Below are 22,442 nucleotides of genomic sequence, written 5' to 3' on the forward strand. Positions count from 1 at the left end.
AACTTTAATTAATTGATATATTTTGCTCTGCTCAGACTGCTTCAGGACTGACTAGGCATGTATCTGTGGTGTTGACTGACAGCCCATCTAGCCAATCAATGTTACAGCTGGTTGCTAGCTACTACTAGCTACCCGTTCAACAATATCCCATTTCACAGATAATTTACTGTACTCACTAAAATCGTAGCATACCTCATATTGACTGGTAGAGTATTCATATTCAGATTAAGATTTGGTTAAAATCTGCCAACCTCTAGCAGCAGGAATAGGAAGCGTATGCTAGCTTTCACTAGCTATTCTTTTAGATATGTTAGCTTAGCTAGCTGTCGAACTCTACTTTGTTTACAGTTGAGGCGGGCACACCAGCCTTATCATGATTAAAGAACCTGCAACTGATGTTCAGGATGTCAGAAGTCACAGCTATTTACAATACTATAAAATATAAAAGGAAGCACATTAACATCTTCGAGTGTCATTATTTCGGAGACAACTTCGATATGAAATGTGCCCTTTGAAAGTCATGAATTACAATGAAAAACTAGCATTACTATGAGCATAATTTAGTGATTTCTATTTCAGTCCGACTTTAAAGCCAAAATCCCACTTTAGCTTTATGTATTGATCCAGCAAATTCCCTCTCATTCATGCACTTTTAGCAACCTAAAGTTCCACTTAATGCGACACATACTCTCTTCAAAGGAATTGTGAACATCTCTGATTAGTTTCCCATTATTTGGAGTAGCACTCACTATTTCATCTGATCAATTGTGACAACATGGAAAATATTAAGATGACTGAGATGAGATTATGAGATTGGTCATACAGTATGACATGTGTCACAGACAGCTTTCTTTTGTTGTTTGTTATTCATTTCTCTTGCACCTCCATTTTGAGAGGTGATGTCTCTCCAATATGTGCCCCCCTTCTCTCCGAGCCCACTACCTTCTACTCCTGCTGTTCATACATACAAGGATTGCCTTTTATCCCTGAGCACCGAAAGGAGTAACCTATCGAGCTTTTGCTGGAGGATGTTATAAATGAAAATTTACACAAAGTTCCATCTACTTTGTCAACAGGATCTGGTGATGTGTGTTCCTTCAGCCACAGCTCCCAGACAGACTCATCATACATTCTCTTAGAATTCATTAGAAAAACACTATTATTATAAAAACAGGCTTGACATGCAGTTTCATGCAGGTTATTACAGTGCATTTGTAGTAGTTATTCTGAGCCTTTTGCTCACTAACAGATTAATAGATACTGTATAAGTAGGAACTAGATGTCCAATTGAATTGTTCAATGGTTTCTTTACTTGATATCTAGCCTTTCTAAATCTACCTACCTTTATTTTTGTTGTTTTGATAGAGAGTTATCATGTCTCCGTTTGATGATTTTGTTTATAAATCAGTCCTTTCATTATAAGATATGTTTTCAGGGAAGTCTTATGATTAACGGTAATACTCCTATTACTATGTTCCGTGTTGAATACAGTAATTAACATAGATGTTTAGTTCCTATATGCATACTGAATGTACTTACTGCATGTTACTTACAGTAGTCACAAAAATGTACTATACAAAGGAACACACATCACTTGTTCAGTTACAAAGAGACATAAAGGAATCTCTAAATTTTGCATTTACAAGATCCTGCAACGAAGGCGTTGTAAGTTACTCTTTCTGGGCACCGCAGGTTCGAGCAGCACCGATGTTAAGGAAAACCGCAACCTGGACAACGTCTCCTCCAAAGAGGGGACAGGTGAGGCAGCACAGCTCTCCAATGGGTGTGCTGGGGGCGGCAGGAAGCGCCCCCTAGAGGAGGGCAATAATGGCCATGCACACCCCAAGTACAGGCCCAAGAAACGAAAGAAAACCCCTGGGCCTATTCTGCCCAAGAACGCTCTTATGCAGCTGAATGAGATCAAGCCAGGCCTGGCCTACAAGCTACTGTCTCAGACAGGCCCTGTCCACGCACCTGTGTTCGTCATGACTGTGGAGGTCAACGGGCAGCTGTTTGAGGGCTCGGGCCCCACAAAAAAGAAGGCCAAGCTGAATGCGGCCGAGAAGGCCCTGCGTTCCTTTGTGCAGTTCCCCAACGCCTCAGAGGCGCATATGGCCATGGGCCGGACACTGACGGTTAACACAGATTTCACCTCCGACCAGGCCGACTTCCCAGACATGCTGTTTAACGGGTTTGAGACGCCGGCCCAGCCGGAGGACTCTGTTTACCTGGGCTCCAACAGCAATGGCTCCTTCAGCTCTTTGGGAGAGTACCCCCTGCTCGCTGCCACAGGCGCTAACTGCCTGGCCCAGTCCCCATTACCCACCCCCTCCGCCTTCATCTCCCCCTCTAGTGGAAAGAACCCCGTCATGATCCTCAATGAACTGCGGCCGGGCCTCAAGTACGACTTTGTGTCGGAGAGTGGAGAGAGTCACGCCAAGAACTTTGTCATGTCCGTGACTGTAGACGCACTGAACTTCCAGGGTTCTGGCCGCAATAAGAAGCTGGCTAAGGCCCGTGCCGCGCAGGCCGCTCTCTCTGCGCTCTTTAACATGCAGCTGGACCAGACACCATCTCGCCAGCCGATACCCAGCGAGGGCCTGCAGCTGCACCTGCCACAGGTAAGTACTCAAAAACAGGAGATTAAGCTTTTTTGTTTCATAGCAGCATATAATGCAAAACCCACCTCTGAAATAGTTTTGTTTTGTAATAGTATGGTTAACTCTCTCTGAGGGTTTGAGCCCATAAAAAGGGGAGCAGTGTTTCAGACATGTCAGTTTGGCTGATCTTATGTTGCAGTGCACTCCCTATTAAATCCTCTCTGTTAAACTGACAGGTGGTCTCCCTACTGTCACCCCTCATTATAAGCCTCTGACAGGGTTTAATTGAAAACCGACGAAGCTTTTAAAGACAGGGCACGTTAAAACCTAGAAGTTTATCCTTTATGTACAGAAAATCTATTTCCATATCTCTTAATCCCTGCTCATAATCCCCGTTCTCAGATAACAATGTGTAAAAGTAAACTGTAATCTTAATTAGCATCATCTCCTGAACGCCATTCAAACACAGCTATTGACTATACAAGCTTCTCCCTGTTAGCCCGTTTTAGAACAGATCATTCAATGAAACAGCTGTTTGCATTTTAAACACCTAGATATCTGTCACTCATACTCAGTCAAGACCATAAATGTAGTAGGAGGCTCTTACACTTCACTTAGAAGTGATGTCTTCAGTTCTCTTCGCTTATACAGTAGTATAATTTGTTCCCCTTGACTTTTGATTCTCACTGATAGAAAGCAGTGTCTGAAAGAGATACCCTGGATTGGAGCCTCTGTAATTTTGTAAATTATTAGGTATCATATGTGACATTTCTTTATCTTTTTAGTTTTTTATTTAGTTTTTCAGTTTGCCATAGATTTTTGAAAGGCATAGTTTTAGCTACTTAGGATTGACCAGAATTCATGCATTTAAAACATAAAACATTTCCTCCTCCAGGAGTGTTTCCCTCTCTTCTCCTGCCTTCTCTCCTGCCTTGTTCCTCTTTGTCAAATGTTAAATGTAAATTCATTACATTTGCATTCACCTTTGCAGAATGATGCCCTCTCTCTAACTAGCCATAATGGATTGAATTTAAAATGGTCGTCGTTTATTCAATATACAAATAATAGCTGCTATTTCCACTTGGATTGCTAATGAAGCTCTAGTCTAGAGACACAAACTAGATGATAACAAAGACTTTGCAAATGTGTAAGTAAATACGTTTCATTTGTTCTCTCACATAATATCATTGATCATTTTTACACATTATTATCTTATTATATAGGCTTAAATTAGATTGAATTTAGTTTGACCAGTTAGGATATTGATCTTAATTGCATGTATATAGTTGAATCTGAAAGACTATTCTAAAAACTACTGTCGAAAAAAAAAGTTTTGGAAAAGTATGCACATTTATTTTTGGCACCTTTATTTTTGGTGGTTATCTCAGGTTCTAGCAGATGCTGTCTCCCGTCTGGTGGTTGAAAAGTTCAGTGAGCTGACGGATAACTTTACATCCCCTCACGCACGACGGAAAGTCCTAGCGGGCGTTGTTATGACAACAGGTACTGATTTTGGTTAAAATCAAGAGAGCCCCTGCTTTCTTTGAGCTCTTTCCTTTGAGCTCAGCTGGGAGCTCCATTGAGTCTAATCATGAAATATACAGTGCCAAGAAAAAGTATGTGAACTCCTACATAGTTTTCACACATAGTTTTCACATTTTGTTACGTTGGAGCCTGAAATTTATTTAGAAATTCTAACTGAAAAAAAAAGACTGCAGACAAATGCAGTAATGTCTTTTTTTGACAGTAATGGTTTTTAGTTTTGAGGAGTGACTCGGACGTTGTTGATGTTGTTGACCCATGGATAGTTTTCTCCCATCTTAATATTTGAGGTCTGTGGATCTTTCAAAGTCACCATTGGCCGCACGCCGGCACACCTACTGTACAATGTTTCATTATTCTCCGACTGCTCACTGGAAGAATGGCCTGATTTAGTAAGCACTATCCACTTTTTAATAATAGAGTGCATTGTACTCATTTTGGTATACTATTGCCAAGGGTTTACATACTTAAATAATTATAATACTTTAATAATTAAAATAGGACATTTTGGTTATTAATTTTTGTATTATTTTTACATTGTTTAATCATTTTTGTTTCACTTTAAAGGTCCAGTATGTAGATTTTAGCTTTAAAATAATGCTAAATGACCATGATAAATTGGTAGCAATCAAGGAATGAGAATACTTGATGAAGAACGTTCAGTGAAAAGTGCTGTATTGGTCCAAACTGTATTGGTCTAAAATGGTGGTGTCAAGTAGGACACTGGCCTTTACGTGCCTATTTCACGTAAAGTTTTGGTTTGGTTTGTTTAGGATATGGATATGCATATGTTTGGCGCTATTAGAAAACGTAGCATATGCACGTTTTCAAATGTTCAGTGTGGACAGCAGGGGCAGCAACACACAAAACTACATGCTTTACCTTTAAGTGTGTGGAGTAGATTGTGTTTCGGTTTTTAAAAAAACAAATATATTTTTTTTTAATTTCAGGCTCCAATGTAAAAAGAACATTTAAAAACTATGTAGCAGTTCACATTCTTTTTCTCAGCACTGTAGATGATTACCTAATTCATGCATTTTACAGCTTTTAACCATTTCCATGGGTTTGACATCGCTTTTGTCAGTTTATCATATCCACACTTCATCATTGTATCAACTATTATATGTTCTTAATCTATACCCCATTTTAAGATATTTTCCTCCCCCAATCTGTGCCTCCAGGCATTGATGTCAAGGAGGCTCAGGTGATCTGTGTGTCCACTGGGACCAAGTGTATAAATGGGGAGTACATGAGTGACCGTGGTCTGGCTCTGAATGACTGTCACGCTGAGATCATTGCCCGCAGATCCCTCATCAGATACCTGTACACACAGCTGGAACACTTCCTCAGGTCAGACTCACAGCAGAGAGCAAGGAACGGCCAACAGACACTGTATTTCATGATACAGGAAATTATAAATGCCACTGTGTTAAAGAGAGAGAGAGAGGTTGATGAGTACCAAATAAATCAATGCAAACATCATCTGTGCATCTCTCATGGAGACTGTAATTGATAGGGTGTTACTTATTAAGAGGGGTTCATTTCTGAATTACAGTAAGATTGATTCATTGATATACTGCGTGACAGGGCATGGGTTTGATTCCATGGCTGTGGTGCAGTAGGTTTACAGAGCTCGTTTGGAAAAAAGCCACATTTAATCACAGTTCAATCACAGTTTATACACAGGCAGGGACAATATCCTGTAGAGCTCAGTCATTTAACTGGTGGCATCTTTTGTTGTGTGTCAACTCACCAACCCTTCCTCTTTGCCTGCAATAGTACGAACAGAGACGAGCATCAGAGATCCATCTTTACAAGATGTGACAAACTAGGCTTCCGGCTGAAGGACAATGTCCAGTTTCACCTCTACATCAGCACTTCGCCCTGTGGAGACGCCCGTATCTTCTCACCCCACGAGGCGGGAATGGAGGGTGAGGATGGTCTGCCGTGCCATAAGTCATTTAGTGCGGAGGGTGAATAAAGTCGCCCAAATTGTTAACATTCTAGAGTATCAAGGGTGACTTTATTCACACAAAAAAGCATAAATAATGATGCTTAATTTTGTAGCCAATCAAAGTATTGTTGCTAGGTAAATACCACATAAAAACTTGGCACTCTAGGTGGTGAGTGTTACAGAATTCTTTGGCAGTTAGTGAGTTAACAGCCCATGTGTTCTCTAGTTTCTTCATTGACTCCAGTGGCTTGTGGATATGCTCCGATAAGGGACATTTAGAATGACCATGCCTGTGACGATGTCCTTTTCTCCTCCTCTCCCACAGATCAGGGAGACAGACACCCCAACAGGAAAGCCCGTGGCCAGCTGCGGACCAAGATCGAGTCTGGAGAGGGGACCATCCCTGTGAGGTCCAGCAACACCATCCAGACCTGGGATGGGGTTCTGCAGGGGGAAAGGCTACTCACCATGTCTTGCAGTGACAAGATCGCCAGGTCTGTATGTCCTCCACCACCACTTACTATATCTTTACTTTGCCAACCAGTAAACGGTGGTGGTGTGATTTATTCTTTTTAAGATACTTTAAATCTATTTGCTAGTATCATGAGTATCTTAGTATTTGTTAGCAGTTTAACAAAGCATGAACAGAATAACATGTACAAACAGCCAGATGACTCATGTACAGTAAATCAGCATGCTGAGCTTATTTCCTTTTTTCCTCCACCTCACATGAATCCTGCTTTCTTGTGTTGAACATTAAGTTTTTTTGAGATATGCTATTCAAATGATTGTGATTGTGTGAATTCCTGAGTCTTCCCTAGTTGCTCTCAAGTCCCAATCACTTGTGCATCTCTCTGTGATCGATCCTCAAGGTGTGATTAGGCCGTGGGCCTTGATTAGGCCTTTGATTCATTGCCATAGAAACCGTACCCCTGCTGGGACTGCATAGGACCCGAAACCACTCTATATTAGCAGCAGAGTGTAATCATGGACAATATTGTTGATTTCAGATTCCAGCAGTTTGTCAGATTGTTTGTTCAAGGTCTGTTCAGGCGTTCCCTGCTGTGATTAGCTCCAACAACGGCCTTTATAGCTGCCTACTAGAAATGCATTTATTGAGCCGCTAGTGTGCAATTAGATTGAGTTGCAATGCATTGTGTTCTTAACTCACCAACTGCCAAAGAATTCCAGAACACTCACCATCTAGAGTGCCAACTGTTTTATGTGGTATTTACCTAGCAACAATACTTTGATTGGCTACAAAATTAAGCATCATCATTTATGCATTTTTTGTGTGAATAAATTCACCCTTGACACTTTAGTTGGGCTATGGCTTTTGTGCTGGAGATCTGAGATCGATTGTCTTCCTTTCAGAATGTGTGAGTTTAGTGGAGGTGAGATCCAGTATAGCGCCTCGTGTGAACTCTCCTCTCCTCCTCTTCTCCTCTCCCAGGTGGAACGTGGTGGGGATCCAGGGGTCTCTAATGAGCTACTTCACAGAGCCCATCTACTTCTCCAGCATTATCCTGGGTAGTCTCTACCACGGAGACCACCTGTCCCGGGCCATGTACCAGAGGATCGCTGACATCGAGGACCTGCCTCAACAGTTCAACCTCAATCGGCCACTCCTTAGCGGTGAGAGGCCTTCATTTGACTTCAATGTCCAAACTGTTCCTGGATTGTCCTCCAAACATACTGTATCAGACTGTTATCTCAAAGTGGAAATATCTAAGTAACTTTAGTACTTTTTCGAACTTCTACTCCTGGACAATGTAAGAGGTTATAAGTATTGAGAGGATGTAGAGCTGTTCTCAGCTGTGCTGTTTTTTTTTTTTCAGATAACGTGATGTGTATATTAGTATAATAGTGTGTGTACACAGCTTAGCTTTCAGCTCTTAGTGAGTTCTTGGCCTTCGGTCATATCACAGCCAGTCTCTCACATCAGCTCATTAACCACAGCTGGTGCAGGACCAACAGAAGGTAATTGGGCCTGTTGAGAACAAAGTGCTGTAATGTATCTTTACTATTCGCCTAATACATCACCATTATCACTGTGTTGACTGCCAGTAGGCCCCTGTCTGTCACTAACTGGTGGTTGTATTATAAATCCATCATTATGGAAAATGGTATGGTGCAGCAATGTCAAAATCAAAACATTATAAAAGGTATGTAAAAGGTGAGACAACAAAAGTTATTTAAGGATCATAGTAAAGCAGTCAGAAAGTATCATTGAGGCAATGTCTCATACCAAATGTCATCCAGATGTCTAAAAATAAAGTTTGCAAGATAACATTATGATGTTAACGTCCCAGAGATGTCAGTTTTAATATTAGGACACACTGTTCCACTTAGATGTTGTTCTGGCGTATTCTTAGAAACATTGTATTGACATGTGACAAAGGTCACCTTCAGATTATTGCATTGTAGTTGTAAGCAATCATTGAGGCTCTGTCCCCAAGCAAACATTCACCATACAGACCAAATCTTACGTTGGTAAAATATTGGTATCCAGATATAAAGCTCTGCTGGATGTGAATTGTTATCTTTGCCTCTTACACCTTCAGGCAATTCTATCCTCGTTTATAGAATGGTAGAGAATAATATTGATCATGCAGTAGCTACCATATACAGTATATACAGTATATAGTAAGAAAGGGTAGACCATACAAGATTATGTGAGTATTTATACAGTAATATTATTTACACTGTCAGTAGCATGACCTAACATTCATTTAAGTATGTTAAAGGGAAATTCAATGAACACTTGAGTTTGGTCGATGCCTGTCGCACTGGATTTGAACCCTACTCTCCCACATACTCCACAACTTTACTAGTCACTGAGCTATGGACATATTGAGGTGTGCGGATATTCAGATTGTGTATTCATGGGAGAGGGGGTAATTCTCTTCTTCCTTTCTCTTTTTTTTCCTGGAGAAACACACCCGTTATAGTACATTTGAAGGAACTCTATTTGGACAGAAGCAGTATTTGAACCCTACAGTAAATGTCCACACTATTGTGTTTAAGATAGATGGCAGGAATAATGCAGTTCGAGACGAGAGTAACGTTCAACTTCTTTCGTTAACTGTGCCACTCACACTGACAACACATTCTCACCCCGCAAACCCCAACAGTCCTTACGCTGTTACCTGCACTACCTAGCAGCGTCAGTACTGCGCACTGAGTGCGCATAACATCAAATGCACATATATAACACACACGTCTACAGTATCACTTCTATCACTTAAGCCCACTGAGTTATAGGAGCAACTGATCCTGTGAGAATCAACTTAAAGTAATCACCTCTCATATAAGGTTGCTCACACAGAAGTGGTTATCTGAAACTTGTTTGTTGCTCATACTGTATGATGACAATCATGATAATATCAGACACAGGAAATGTTGTACATACATTTCAAGAGTGTCAGGATGCTACGTTTTGAGAGATATTTATTAGTTCCTAAACAAGGGAGTCAAAGGGAGAAATAGGCATGGGAAAAGTGTATGGAACATAAAAATAACCTAAAATAATTAATAGAAAAATAATTGGCTTGACAGGTGTTTCTGGTAAGTCAGGTGTGTTCCGTCACATCATTTGTGCAAGCATAAGAGAGCTGTCAACGTCTAGTATTGATTCTAGGCTTTGCATTTGCCTTTGGAGTCTGCTATTGGTGTCTGTCAACATGAGGACCAAAGAGGTGTCAATGAAAGAAACATAGGCAAAACCTTAGGCTTGCCAAAATCAACAGTTTGGAACTTCATTAAAAAGAAAAAAGCACTGGAGATCTCAGCAATCACAAACGGGCTTTTAGGCCAAGGCAGACTTCTACAGTGGATGACCGAATAATGGTCATCATAATTAAGAAACCCCCCAAAACAAGTGTCCCACTCATCAGGAGCACTCTCCAGGAGGTAGACGTAAAGGTGTCAGAGAGTACCATCCACAGAATACGTCACTGCAAGGTGCAAACCACTTTGCTAAAAAGTACCTAAAAAGCCTGCAGAGGTCTAGAAAAAGGTCTTGTGGATTAATATTATCATGTACCAAAGTGACAAAACATTTGGAGAAAACAGGGCCTGTCTAAGATTTACAGCATACCACCTAATCTGTGAAACATGGTGGAGGGGGTGTTAATGTTAGGGCATGTATAGCTGCCACTAGAACTGGCTAACTTAATTGATGATGTAACTGCTGACGGCAGCAGCAGAATGTGTTCTGAAATGTATAGAAACATCTTGTCTGCTCAAATTCAAGCAAATGCCTCCAAATTCATTGGATGGCGCTTCACCAATAGGCTAAATCTAGATTGTTAAAACATGGAACAAATAAAATAAAAAATAAAATAGTTATTTGTTCTTGTTTTGTGCATACATTTTTCAAATCATAATGCCATTGCTAACCTCTCCTGCTGGGCTTCAACCCAAATAGGGGGTGAAAACCTGAAGTGGGTCGTTAAAACTTCTGGCCATTGAAGGGACAATTAAACATCCAAAAAAATGTTTTGCACTGGCATCTCTGTCACAGCCATCTTCTCATTTCCTATATAGACTACTTTTCTATCCAGTCTCAATCCCACTGAAACACAAAATCCTTACTCCTGTCTTGCATGAAAATCCCTAGCTGTATTCTGTAACTCATAGGTTGCGTTATCAAAGCTGACTTGGGCTTATTCATGTCAAATGACGACTAAAACACGTCCCCCGTTTCTCCTTGCTGTCGCGTGTGAGAATATGTGATGACTACAACACCACTTTAAACCATTTCCCCTCTTCATCTCCCTATTCTGTCATTTGTGGAAGGAGGTAATCTATCAAACAAGCTGATTAAGCAAGGCTCTAAAAATCAAACCATTCTCTATTTCATTTTCATTTGAGTGATTATTTGGAGGGAACACCAATAATGTCAGCACTTTCAGTAATTTATACCAACAGAAGGATGGATCTTTTCAAACATCTTTAACAGCTCGTCACCACCTTGCGGTGGCTTTCGGCAGCACTTCACACGTCTTCACAACTCGTGTCTGTCACAGCAGTGGCATTGAGGTCACCCACCATTGCGATGGCAGTATGAACCTTTTGAACACTGGCCTACTGTATACCGCAGTGTGCATTGCCTAAACCGCTTTACCTATTTAAATGCCCAGACCCTTAATTTGCCGGAAATCCTACTTTTTAAAACGTCATGAACTAACATGGGTTTCTATGAGGATCATTGGGTTCCTATGACACATTTGAAAATGCATCTTGCTTTCATATTTTAAGCTTGACAACTCAATCCAATTTTTAAACATTAAGCACATTACACTCTCTCTCTATCTATCTATCTAGCAATCTATTAATCTATCCATCTATAGGATTCTATAGTGCAAACCATCCTTTAACTTTATCAACTACCAAAATAAGACTTTGCTATCCCACAAAGTTTCTTCAGGAACTTCCTTTTCTAATTCCAACCAACATTTGACTAAACAACAACCATGAAATAACAATGTCAATCCAACATTGCAACAGCTACAAAGATCCAGCATTTTCATTTTGACTTAAAAAACGTTGAAAAAGAATACACTCACAACCGTTGTACAACGTCAGTTTAGTGATCAACCCCATCTCTCCTCCCTTATACACATACAGTCCAGTGCTAAAAGTTATTGTTCCCTTGTCTCCCTCTGTTCTGTAGGAATAAGCAATGCTGAAGCACGGCAGCCAGGCAAAGCTCCAAACTTCAGTGTGAACTGGGCAGTGGGAGACCCAGCGTTGGAGATCATCAATGCCACCACAGGGAAGGACGATCTGGGACGGCCCTCCAGACTCTGCAAGCATTCCCTCTACAGCCGCTGGGTCCGCCTACACTGCAAGGTACTGGACTACATGTATGCAATCTCTCATAGTCTATGGTAACCTGTGGTTGTGATTAAGGCTTTCTTTGTCAAACAAGTTAAAGTTACCAACATAAATGCATCACATCTACACATCTTGCATTTGTTCAATTGCTTATAGTTCATCTATGTCCAATTGAAACCTGTCCTCTGCCCTAAGCTTTCATCAACTCTGAGAATCAAAGTGGCCAAACCCAGCTTGTACCACGACGCCAAGCAGGGGGCTCTGGAGTACCATGCCGCCAAGCAGACTCTCACCAAGGCCTTCCAGGCAGCAGGGCTGGGCGCTTGGGTCAAGAAGCCCATTGAACAGGACCAGTTCGCCCTCAACTCTTGAGTGGGCTGTGCTATGAGAGGGGAGAGGGAGAGGCACCAAGACTACCAGCGATTCACACTTCATGTGCTCTATGTATTTGCACCCTACCCTTCTTCTCTCTCCCTTACCCCACTGTCTCCTCACCATTATTACATTTTTACTTTGTGTGATTTATTGGTGTTTTAGTGAATCACTGTTTAGATTTTCGTTGATTTTCTATTATTGTTTGTCAAGAGTTGTGATTGATTTATTGATGTTTTATTCATTTTGTTATGTTCATTCCACTGATTATGTCATGCTAACACATGAAATCTGACAGTTGTAAACTGGAAACCTGGGATCATTTTGTATGGACTTTTATGGAGTGCTGAAACACTTTTTTTATACAGGTTGATGAAAACAAGCATTGTGATTAGCTGAAGGGCGTTCGAGGCATGATTTAATAACGATAATGTCATAGTTAAATCACCTATTATGATATTCCTACACTGCAGTAGATTTGTGCATCATGATTCCCTTTGTCGTTTTGGGAACTATATGTCTCAGCACAGGGCAGAAACCACCACAATCTATGGCAAAATAAATACTTCAAACATAGTTTTCTTGGATTTGTTGTGTAGCTGTTGTATAAAAGCATTAATGGCCTCAAGGCCGTGATTTATAGTCAATATTGTCATTTGGTACAGTAGATGTTATGCGTTTTGCCTAGCAACTCCCTTTACCCGTGACAATATTGACGCTAAGTCACAGCCTCTCTGACACTATTGCTTAAATAATCAACACATGCAAGAAATCAATAGAAACAAATTGATTATCAACAATACAGCCAGACAATACTTGTCTACACTTATTCTATGATTATACCAAGTAAGTCTACATTCTAGCTGACATCTCAGTAGCACCATCTTCTCCCCAGTATCCATGTTGTGACAGCTCCGCTCTTGCACTTTTGAAGCGCAGTGTGTTATTTATTTTTGCTGTGAAATGTGAAGCATTGCACTGCCTGAGGACATTATGTTAAATAGTTATTGTTTTTTCTATCCAGGAATTTTGATTGAGAATACTTTCTATACTGATAATGACATGTTTTACAAGTATCTATTTAACTCCTTAGGAAGCTCTTTCTCCTTTCCCTTTACAATGAATGACAAATAATACTAAGAAAAACATAGGGGACTATATTCTGCCATCTAAACAGCACAGATAGGAGCAGAGATAAGACTTTGTGCGCTGGCAGGGCTGTTTAGGGGACAGACAATGTCACCTATGGCCTTAGATATTTCTATGAACAGTCATTCTTGCAGCACGGCTATTTGCTATGCAATTGCTCTCATCCATGTGGATGTCATTCGGATGCAGTGGACTTTGTGTGCTGTTTTTCAGCTCTTCATCAATATTACTTTTCAATGATTTTAATGTACATTTCCCTGTTCCTTCTTTATCATAAACATATTGTCTTCTGTCAGCTGTTGTGTTATTCTCTTTTCTTTCTTGTTTTTTTTTTTACATACACCTTACCCTGTTATCTTTACATATGTGTTATATTTACAGTGTAAATCCGTAATGGGATAGCCCTTACATTTAGAGCCAATAATAGTCAACCCCAACAGAGAATCGCAAATATTTGTAGTAGTCACTGGAGTCCTGTATTTGGAGTACTCTTAACAGTAGTGGTACTGCTACCGCTTGATGTACATTGCACATCATGTATTAATTAAACTGTGAACATAACACCCAACAGTAAAGCTGCCTACTACATGCACATGTTGCCAATACAGTACCTCCTTCAAATGGCACCAGTCCCAGCAGGCATTTTGAGACAGTTTCCTTTATTGTCTATCCAATACATGACATGTGTCACCATGTATGTGCCTGTCGGGCAAGTGACTCCTGAGATAATCAAGTAACTCTAGACTACCATGGAGCTCACCAAAGATGATAAAGTTACAGTCATGGACTTTTTGTATCCTTGTAATTTACCTAAAGCTTTTTGTTTCTTTGTGATTATTATTTTTTATACTGGTCGATGTCATCTCTCTGGACCATTATTTGAATGATCTAAATTGTACACTCGCCAAGCACTTTATTAGGAATATTATACTAATACTGGGTAGGGCCTCCCTTTGGTCTCACAACAGCCTCACTTTTTTGTGGCATTTCAGAAGATGTTGGAAACATTCCTTTGAGATTCTGATCCATGATGACATGATTGAATCACGCAATTCCTGCAGATTTCAAGCTGTGAATCTCCCGTTCTACCACATCCCAAAGGTATTCTATTGGATTCAGATCCGGTGACTGGGAAGGCCACTGAAGAACACTGAACTCATTGTCATTTTCATGAAACCGGTTTGTGACGTGGTGCATTATCATGCTGGAAGTAGCCATTAGAAGATGGGTAAATTGTGGCCATGAAGGGATGCACATGGTCAGCAACAATGCTCAATAGGCTGTGGCATTCAAGCGATGATTGACTGGTATTAACAGGCCAAAAGTGTGCCAAGAAAACATTCCCCACTCCATTACATCACCTCCACCATGAGAAGGTGTACAGGTATTCCTAATAAAGTGTTCAGTGAGTGTATATTTCTGTAGCCATTCAAAAGTATGAAGATGTAGATAATTTGAACCTTTATGTGTTTCTAACAATTAGCATTTTGCCGGAAAAACATATACATAAACCCAACATGTATTTCTAACAAGCTTGCAAATGTTCTGTATTTTCCATGTATACTGATTGGAATCTGACTTCTGTTATGTTATGCAACCCCTTTTGTGTGGTTCATCATATCCACCCCGATGTAACACAACAGCTCTTATTCCTACTTGGCATGTTTCTTTATCTGTTCATTTTTGAGAACTGTCAGAATTCACTGGACCTTAACATGATTTGAATTGCTTGTTTCTTAAAATGGTCGCCAAATGTCAGTACCCGTGGTAGTATACCACGTTTATGAATAACCTTTTCAGTATGCCTGGATTTAATTTGAAAGTGTCTGCAATGTCCATTGTCCTCGCATGGGACATTTTGTCCTGAAGTTGATAGATGATGCATGTTAACTTTAAGGACATGATGCCCTGCAACTACTTATTGTGGGCCAGACACAAGCTTTCAGATCTGCTGTAAGTCATGGTGGCGGTACAGTGTACCACCATGCCTGCAAGTCAATGTTTATTTCTTGTTGTGCTTGAACTACAACAGATGTGAATGGAGGTGAAACCATTCTAAATAATGTTTGAGTGTGAACGCTCCCAACCTCTGGGTCTTATGGGCCAATTGCAACCAAATTATCTGACTTGCCAATAAGATTACAAGCCGAGTGCTTACATCTGGTTAGTTAATCCAGGGAGGCAGGGGATCAAGGGGGGAACAGCTAGTTAAGTTAATTAACTTGCAACCAAAAATCTGCCCAAATTTAGCTAAGGAACAGCTATTCCATTTCCTCTCAGATGTTGAACTGTAAGTGTGCTTGGTAAATTCGCTCTCTACCCCTGCCCTTCTGAATTATCAACCAATTAGAAATCACAATTGAGGTCACCCGGCTAAAGTTGAATAAAGTCAGAGAGGGATATGCAAAGTATATGGTCTTTGATGAAATGTATACTATCTCCGATAGTAGAATCCACGTTGTAATCGTTTCTCACTTGAAATAATTACTAAGGACGAAATGAGATGAATGAATGAATAAAAGCCTAACACAGATCCATTGCTAGTCAACCTATAACAGAAGAGGGTTGATCAAATGGCTACACATTATTGTAACATGTTTGCAGATAGGAATGCTCATTTAGTAATACAATGTATTTTGTCCAAGATGTGAAATTCTATTTAAATGACAGACAGGCTAGCCATCAAATGTGTGAATTAAAGGTGAAAATTGCTTCTCAGTTCTCCCTCTGTGGTGCCCCTCCCCCTCATGCTTTCAGCAGCTGAGGCTATATGATGCAAAGTGGTAGTCAGATATCAGATTTAATTCACAAATTGACAGCTACATGATATAACGTAGGCCTTTGCCCTGCAACGCCATAAATGAGGACAATTCACCGCAATGAAGTAGGCCTAGGCCAAAGTTATGGTCAATGGAGAACAGAGGGTTCATTTTCAATGTTGTTAATAGTAAGTGAATTAAAATTGCATGAGCAAAAATCAGAAATATTGTTTTTATTTCCAATGACTGAGAAAATAAAGATGGAATTGTAATCATAATTATGTTGAATTGTAATTTGTATTCAATTAAATAGTTGGACAAAGGATTTTCCCCAACTATGATGAAAGGCATGCTTAGTCTTGTTGAAAAGCAGAATTAAAAAAGCATGTTGCTTGCAAATGTTTGGTAGCAACTGGATTTTGTAATGTGGAGATGAGTCCCAGGTGTATATTAATTGATACTCTAGTCGCAGAGGGAATCTTGGTTGCAATTAGGATAATCTCTTTCACACTTGTATCTGATTTAACAAGAGACCAGTTTATGGTCATCGTGTTCCGAATTTTGGTTTCAATAGACCCTATGGGCCAATTGCAACCAAACAATCTGACTTGCCGATTAGCTGAGTGCTTACATCTGGTTAGGTTAATCCAGGGAGGCAGGCAAAACAGGTGATGACCATCAGCTGCCTGTGAAATTTTATTCACTTGCATCCAAAAGGCCTCCCAACTTTAGCTAAGGAACAGCTAGTCTGTTAGATATTCAGGTCTAATTTTATATCAAGATAGATGCTTTTTATTTTTTATTTATTATTAACAGTAGAGGAACTGTACAGAGGGGTAGTGGGGGGTGAAGAGGTCTTTAGGAGGGATAGTCAAGATGTAGCCTGAAGAGATGGGTCTTCAGTCTACAGCGGAAGATAGGTAGTGACTCTGCAGTCCTGACAGCAGTGGTAAGCTTGTTCCACCACTGGGGCGCCAAGACAGTGAAAACCCTTGACTGAACAGCGCGACCACTGCATCCTCGTAGAGGCGGCGGTGCCAGGTGGCTAGAGGAGGAGGGGGGTCACATGGGACAATTTGCAGAGATTAAACACCAGACGGCCAGCAGCATTCTAAATGAGCTGCAGAGGTCTGATGACGGAGGCAGGGATCCCGGCCAAGAGTGTGTTGCAGCAGTCAAGACGGGAGATCACAAGTGCCTGGACCAAGAGTTGTGCTGCTTCTCTCGTGAGGAATGGACGTATCCTTCGGATATTGTAGAGGAAGAATCTACAGGAGCGCGCTGTCGCTGTGATGTTCGCCGCACAGGACAAGCAGTTGTCAAGGATTACCCCATGATTCTTGAATGTCTTGGAGGATGTCACAGTGGAGTTCTCGACTGTGATGGAGACGTTTTGGAGAGGGCAGGCTTTCTCAGGGAGGAAGAGCAGCTCAGTCTTGTTAAGCTTGAAGTGGTGGGCTGACATCCAAGCAGAAATGTCTGCAAGACATGCAGAGACACATGTCACCACCTGTGTGTCAGAGGGGGGGAAAGAGAGAAAGAGTTGAGTGTCATCAGTGTAGCAATGGTAGGAGAAACCATGTGAGTAAATTACAGAGCCAAGAGATTTAGTATAAAGGGAGAACAGTAAGGGCCCTAGGACGGAGCCCTGGGGGACCCTAGTGGTGAGAGTATGTGAAGAGGACAATGACCCTCTCCACGTCACGTGGTAAGAGCAATAGGCCAGGTAGGATGCAAACCAGGAGAGTACAGAGCCAGAGATGCCCAATTCTGAGAGGGTGGAGAGTGGTGGTTTACTGTATTTACTGTATTGAATGCAGTGGACAGGTCCAGAAGAATGAGAACAGAGGAGAGGGAGGAAGCTCGAGCAGAGTGGAGGGTCTCCATGACAGCAAGGAGAGCAGTCTCAGTAGAGTGCCCAGCCTTAAAGACAGATTGGTGAGGGTCAAGGTGGTTGTTCTGAAGGAGATAGTGAGACAGTTGTTTAGAGACAGCACGTTCAAGGGTTTTAGAATAAGAAGGAGAGAAGGGATACTGGTCTGTAGTTCTAGACAGCAGACGGGTCAAGAATTGGCTTCTTGAGAAGAAAAATGAGACTCTGGCTGTCTTAAAGACAACTGGGACAGATCCTGTGGATAAAGAGGAATTGATTATGGTGGTAAGGAACGGAAGGAGGTCTTTGCAGATGGATTGGAGAAAGAGTGAGGGGATAGGATCGAGAGGGCAGGTGGTTGCCCGCTTGGAGGTGACAAGTTTTAATATATCATCAGGGGAGAGGGGGGAAAGAGCTGATAAACCAGAGACTGAGGATAGCGCAGAGGGTTTGGGAGGAGTGGTAGCAGTGTTGGCGAGAGTTTGAGTGAAGGAGCTGCTTATGTCATCAACTTTCTTTTCAAAGTAGGTGACAAAGTCATCTGCAGACATGGAGGAGGGAGGGGCGGGGGAGGTGGGTTGAGGAGTGAGGAAAATGTGGAGAACAGTTTCCTTGGATCAGAGGCAGAGGATTGAATTTTGGAATGGAAGTAAGAAGTAAGAAGCTTTAGCAGCTGATGCAGAGGAGGTGTAGTTGAGGAGGAGAGAGAGATAGGGTTTTAGGTCATCAGGGAGACCAGTTTTCCTCTCAGCTGCCCAGAGCCCTAATCTACAAGCTTGCAGGGTTTTAGACAGCCAAGGAGTGCATGGAGAGGATCGTGCTGGCCTTGTGGTCAGTGGACAGAGAGAGTCAAAGGAAGGAAAGAGTGGACAGGAGGGTGGAGGAGGCAGCATCAGTAGATAGAAGGGAGAAGGATTCAACAGAGGGTAGGGAGGATAAGACAGTTCCAAAGTCCTCCCACGACAGCGAGGTTGTTGCCAGTTGAGCATAGTGGGTAGACACGATTAGATGGGTGGCGAGGGGGGTATAGCATCTAAGTGTCCTCCTGGGGGATGAAATAACAGGAATTCAAGATTCAAAGTGTTTATTATCATATGCACAGTAGAAAACATGTTTCCCTGTACAATGAAATTCTTGCTTTGCTGTCCGCAGAATGCCAACCAATGTAAAATGTACAATACTAAAAAATATACAATATATACTAAACAAAATGTACAAGATAACTAAATTTAAGGCAGCATGTGATAATAAAAAAGCAACAATAATAATAATAAAACAGTGCAAATGTAAGCAGTGCAGTTATGCATGTGCAAACTTGCAAAATTGACAGTCGGGTTCAGTTATATGAGGTAGTACAGTTATATGAGGTAGTCCATGATTATAATCTCCTATGCATTGTTTAGGAGCATGATGGCAGTGGGAAAGAAGGAGTTCTTTAGTCTGGTTGTCCTGCATTTAACACTTCTGTACCTCCGGCCTGAGGGTAGAAGTGTGAACAGGAATGGGGAGAAAGCACATGGTAGTTACAGCTATAGAGTTAAAGGGTTTTAAAGCAATATGAGATGCAGGTAGCGCTAGATACACTCAAGAGTAGCGAAAACAAAGTAGTCTGGTCCTTCTCTCAGGCCTTCCTCAATGGACTCCCACAGATAGACTCCATTGTCTTTGTGTCAGGCGTCGTCGTGTCAAGAGGCTGTCACTCTTAGAGAGTCAGGATAGAAGTACAGATTCTGTAATTGCTGATGACCTAGCAAAGTTGCAGCCACTCCCACCACTACTTGACAGTGATTGGCTTCAAACAGTCTATTCTCAACAGAAACTAGCACCCTAGGCTTCTGCCAGGATAACTACACCAACACACTGAGTCTGAACAAGAGTAATTTAACTAGGGACAGAAGTTCACCACTGAAGTCAAAATGTGCTTTTGAGCTCTCTACCTCAGCCCATCTGAATTATCAACCAGAATCATTCAGAAATCACAAAGAGGTCACACAGCTGAAGATGAATGAAGTCAGAGAAGGATATGCAAAGGATATGGTCTTTGATGAAGTTCATAGTATCTCCAATAGTAGAATAGTAGAATTAAAAATAATTTGATCATTGCATCTGGCAACCGCACGTGGACAAGCAACTTTATTATCCGGCATAACATAAAGCCCCCAAACCCCTGCCCGATCACTGTTTTTCCACCTCGACTGGCCACCTGGCACTGCCGCCTCTATGAGGATGCAGCGGTCAAGCTGTTCAGTCACAGCTTTTCACTGTCTTGGTGCCCTGGTGGTGGAACGAGCTTCCCCTTGCTGTCAGGACTGCAGAGTCACTACCTATCTTCCGCCGTAGACTGAAGACCCATCTCTTCAGGCTACATCTTGACTGTCCCTCCTAAAGACCTCTTCACTCCTCACTACCCCTCTGTACAGTTCCTGTACTGTTAATAATTAATAATTAATACAAAATAATAATAATAATAATAATAATAATAATAATAATAATAATAATAAATAATAATAATAAATAATAATAACCTTCCTTCCTCTGGCATTGTGACTGTCAATGGCACCTGGTCCTAGCATAGATTTTTTTTTCTTATGATGACTGATATATAGATGACAGCTACATGATATAACTTATAATTGTCAGAAAATCTCTCCTTGACTCCTCCATCCTCATGTCCTCCATGACCTGGAAACTGATAAGTGGTTGCCATATTTAAGAGCGTATCCAACATGTGGATTCCTCCCTGTCCTTGCCTCCTTGAGGAGGTGTCCCGCTGAAGGATACCAGCTTGTATCCTCATGCAGAAGAGTTTCTAGGATTTCTGCTTACATGTAACATCCACAGCCCATTTTTATGCGTGTTCAAATGCGTGTTGCGGTCCACACAAGATTAATCGAGTAGACTACAACATAATAGCCTACAGAACATATCGACAATTCCTACAATGAAATATTTTTAAAAACATTTTTGCTATTCTGTTGAGTGGAGAAATTCTGATACATTTCATTCCCAATCTGTGACCAAATTACTTCATTATTGTGAGTCATGAGGTTGAAATGTAATTCCTTGTAAAGTAATCTATCCCAAAAGTTAGGAGGATTTATTGCAAACATAACAGCCTACCGGTATTCAGTCATACTGGTCTTATAAACATAACACCAATTTGTGCCGTGCCAATGTACCTACACCTCGATGGAAGGGGTGGTGACAACATGACATGGACATTACGACCATGATTCCTTTCATCCTCGTGCTCTTGTTCACTGTCCTCTATTCCTCTCCTCGTTTCCCTGTGGTGTTTTGAGTGAGTGGAGATGCGAGTGGAGGACGGGAGGAGAGGACGCAAGGAATTGCGAGAAAATAATTGAGAAAGAGCCGTAGGCCCTGCAACGCCATAAATGAGGAAAATGAAGTAGGCCTAGGCTAAAGTTATAGCCAAAGGATAAGGATTTCCAAAGATTGTTAAAATAAAGATGTAAAATGTAAATCGTTATATGTTATTGTAATTTGTATTCAATTAAATTGTTCCAAAAATGGACAGAGGATTTTCTCCAGTAATAAGGAGATGATCCCCAGGTGTATACTAATTGATGCTCTAGTCGCAGAGGGAATCTTGGTTGCAATTTGGATCATCTCTCTTCAGAGGCATGTGCCTCTGAAATAGAGACAGAGCGTCCGTTAACACACTAGATGCACACAGAGCCTTTTGACGGATGTGGCTGATTAGGACACCCAAACTCTGTTTGTGGTCCAGTGGTCTAGCACCATGGCCTACAGTGCATGCATATGCCCATATCGGCATGGGTTTGAATCTGGCCCATGCCCTGCTGACATACCCTCTCCTCTTTTTTCCTGTCTTTCTCTACTGCCTCTGTCCAATAAAAATGAAAAAAATAATAATAAGAGAGTGGGACTTCCCCACTCCTAAAAATAACCTTTTAAAAAAAAGAAAGATCCGGAAAATTACACATTGACTTGCGTATGCACTGATTTTGTAAGAAAGCCACATATTGCCTATTCCATAGAGCCCATGTATGTGCTGTATCGATATATTTCCAAATAATACATATTATGTACAAAGAAAGCAGAAGAAATACAAATCTATGAAAAGTGAAAGAATTGCTATGATTATGTTAAAATAGTGCAATGACGATGATGTTGACACAGTGCTGGGCAGCTGCTCTGTATCAAATGTTATCTAAGCCATCCGGACCACCAATGCCACATGAGGTGTTAGAGGGATATTACTTTGTGTCATATCATCTTCCAGCACCTGGGCAACATGAGGCAATGATAATCTCAGCATGGATTACCTGCTCTTTCTGCCTCACCAGGAAAGCAAACAAACAAAAATT

At 41.2% G+C, this 22,442-nt stretch overlaps 1 protein-coding gene across 2 annotated transcripts in view; it reads left to right on the plus strand.

Moving 5' to 3' along the window:
• The window catches only part of adarb1a (adenosine deaminase RNA specific B1a), a gene marked incomplete at its 5' end in the record, with an annotated part of 34,169 nt that extends 20,416 nt beyond the window's left edge, over positions 1 to 13,753 (plus strand). For both annotated transcript variants that reach the window (XM_083684813.1, XM_083684814.1), the window contains 8 exons: positions 1,693 to 2,621; positions 3,989 to 4,103; positions 5,324 to 5,492; positions 5,922 to 6,073; positions 6,422 to 6,590; positions 7,550 to 7,731; positions 11,774 to 11,952; positions 12,133 to 13,753. In XM_083684813.1, coding sequence (XP_083540939.1) covers positions 1,693 to 2,621; positions 3,989 to 4,103; positions 5,324 to 5,492; positions 5,922 to 6,073; positions 6,422 to 6,590; positions 7,550 to 7,731; positions 11,774 to 11,952; positions 12,133 to 12,309 — 2,072 coding nt within the window. In that variant the 3' untranslated portion in view covers positions 12,310 to 13,753. The remainder of the gene's footprint in view (positions 1 to 1,692; positions 2,622 to 3,988; positions 4,104 to 5,323; positions 5,493 to 5,921; positions 6,074 to 6,421; positions 6,591 to 7,549; positions 7,732 to 11,773; positions 11,953 to 12,132) is intronic.
• Between the last annotated feature and the right edge of the window lie 8,689 nt (positions 13,754 to 22,442).

This window comes from Argentina silus (genome assembly GCF_951799395.1).
Source record: "Argentina silus genome assembly, chromosome: 14".
Classification (NCBI taxonomy): Eukaryota; Metazoa; Chordata; class Actinopteri; order Argentiniformes; family Argentinidae; genus Argentina; species Argentina silus.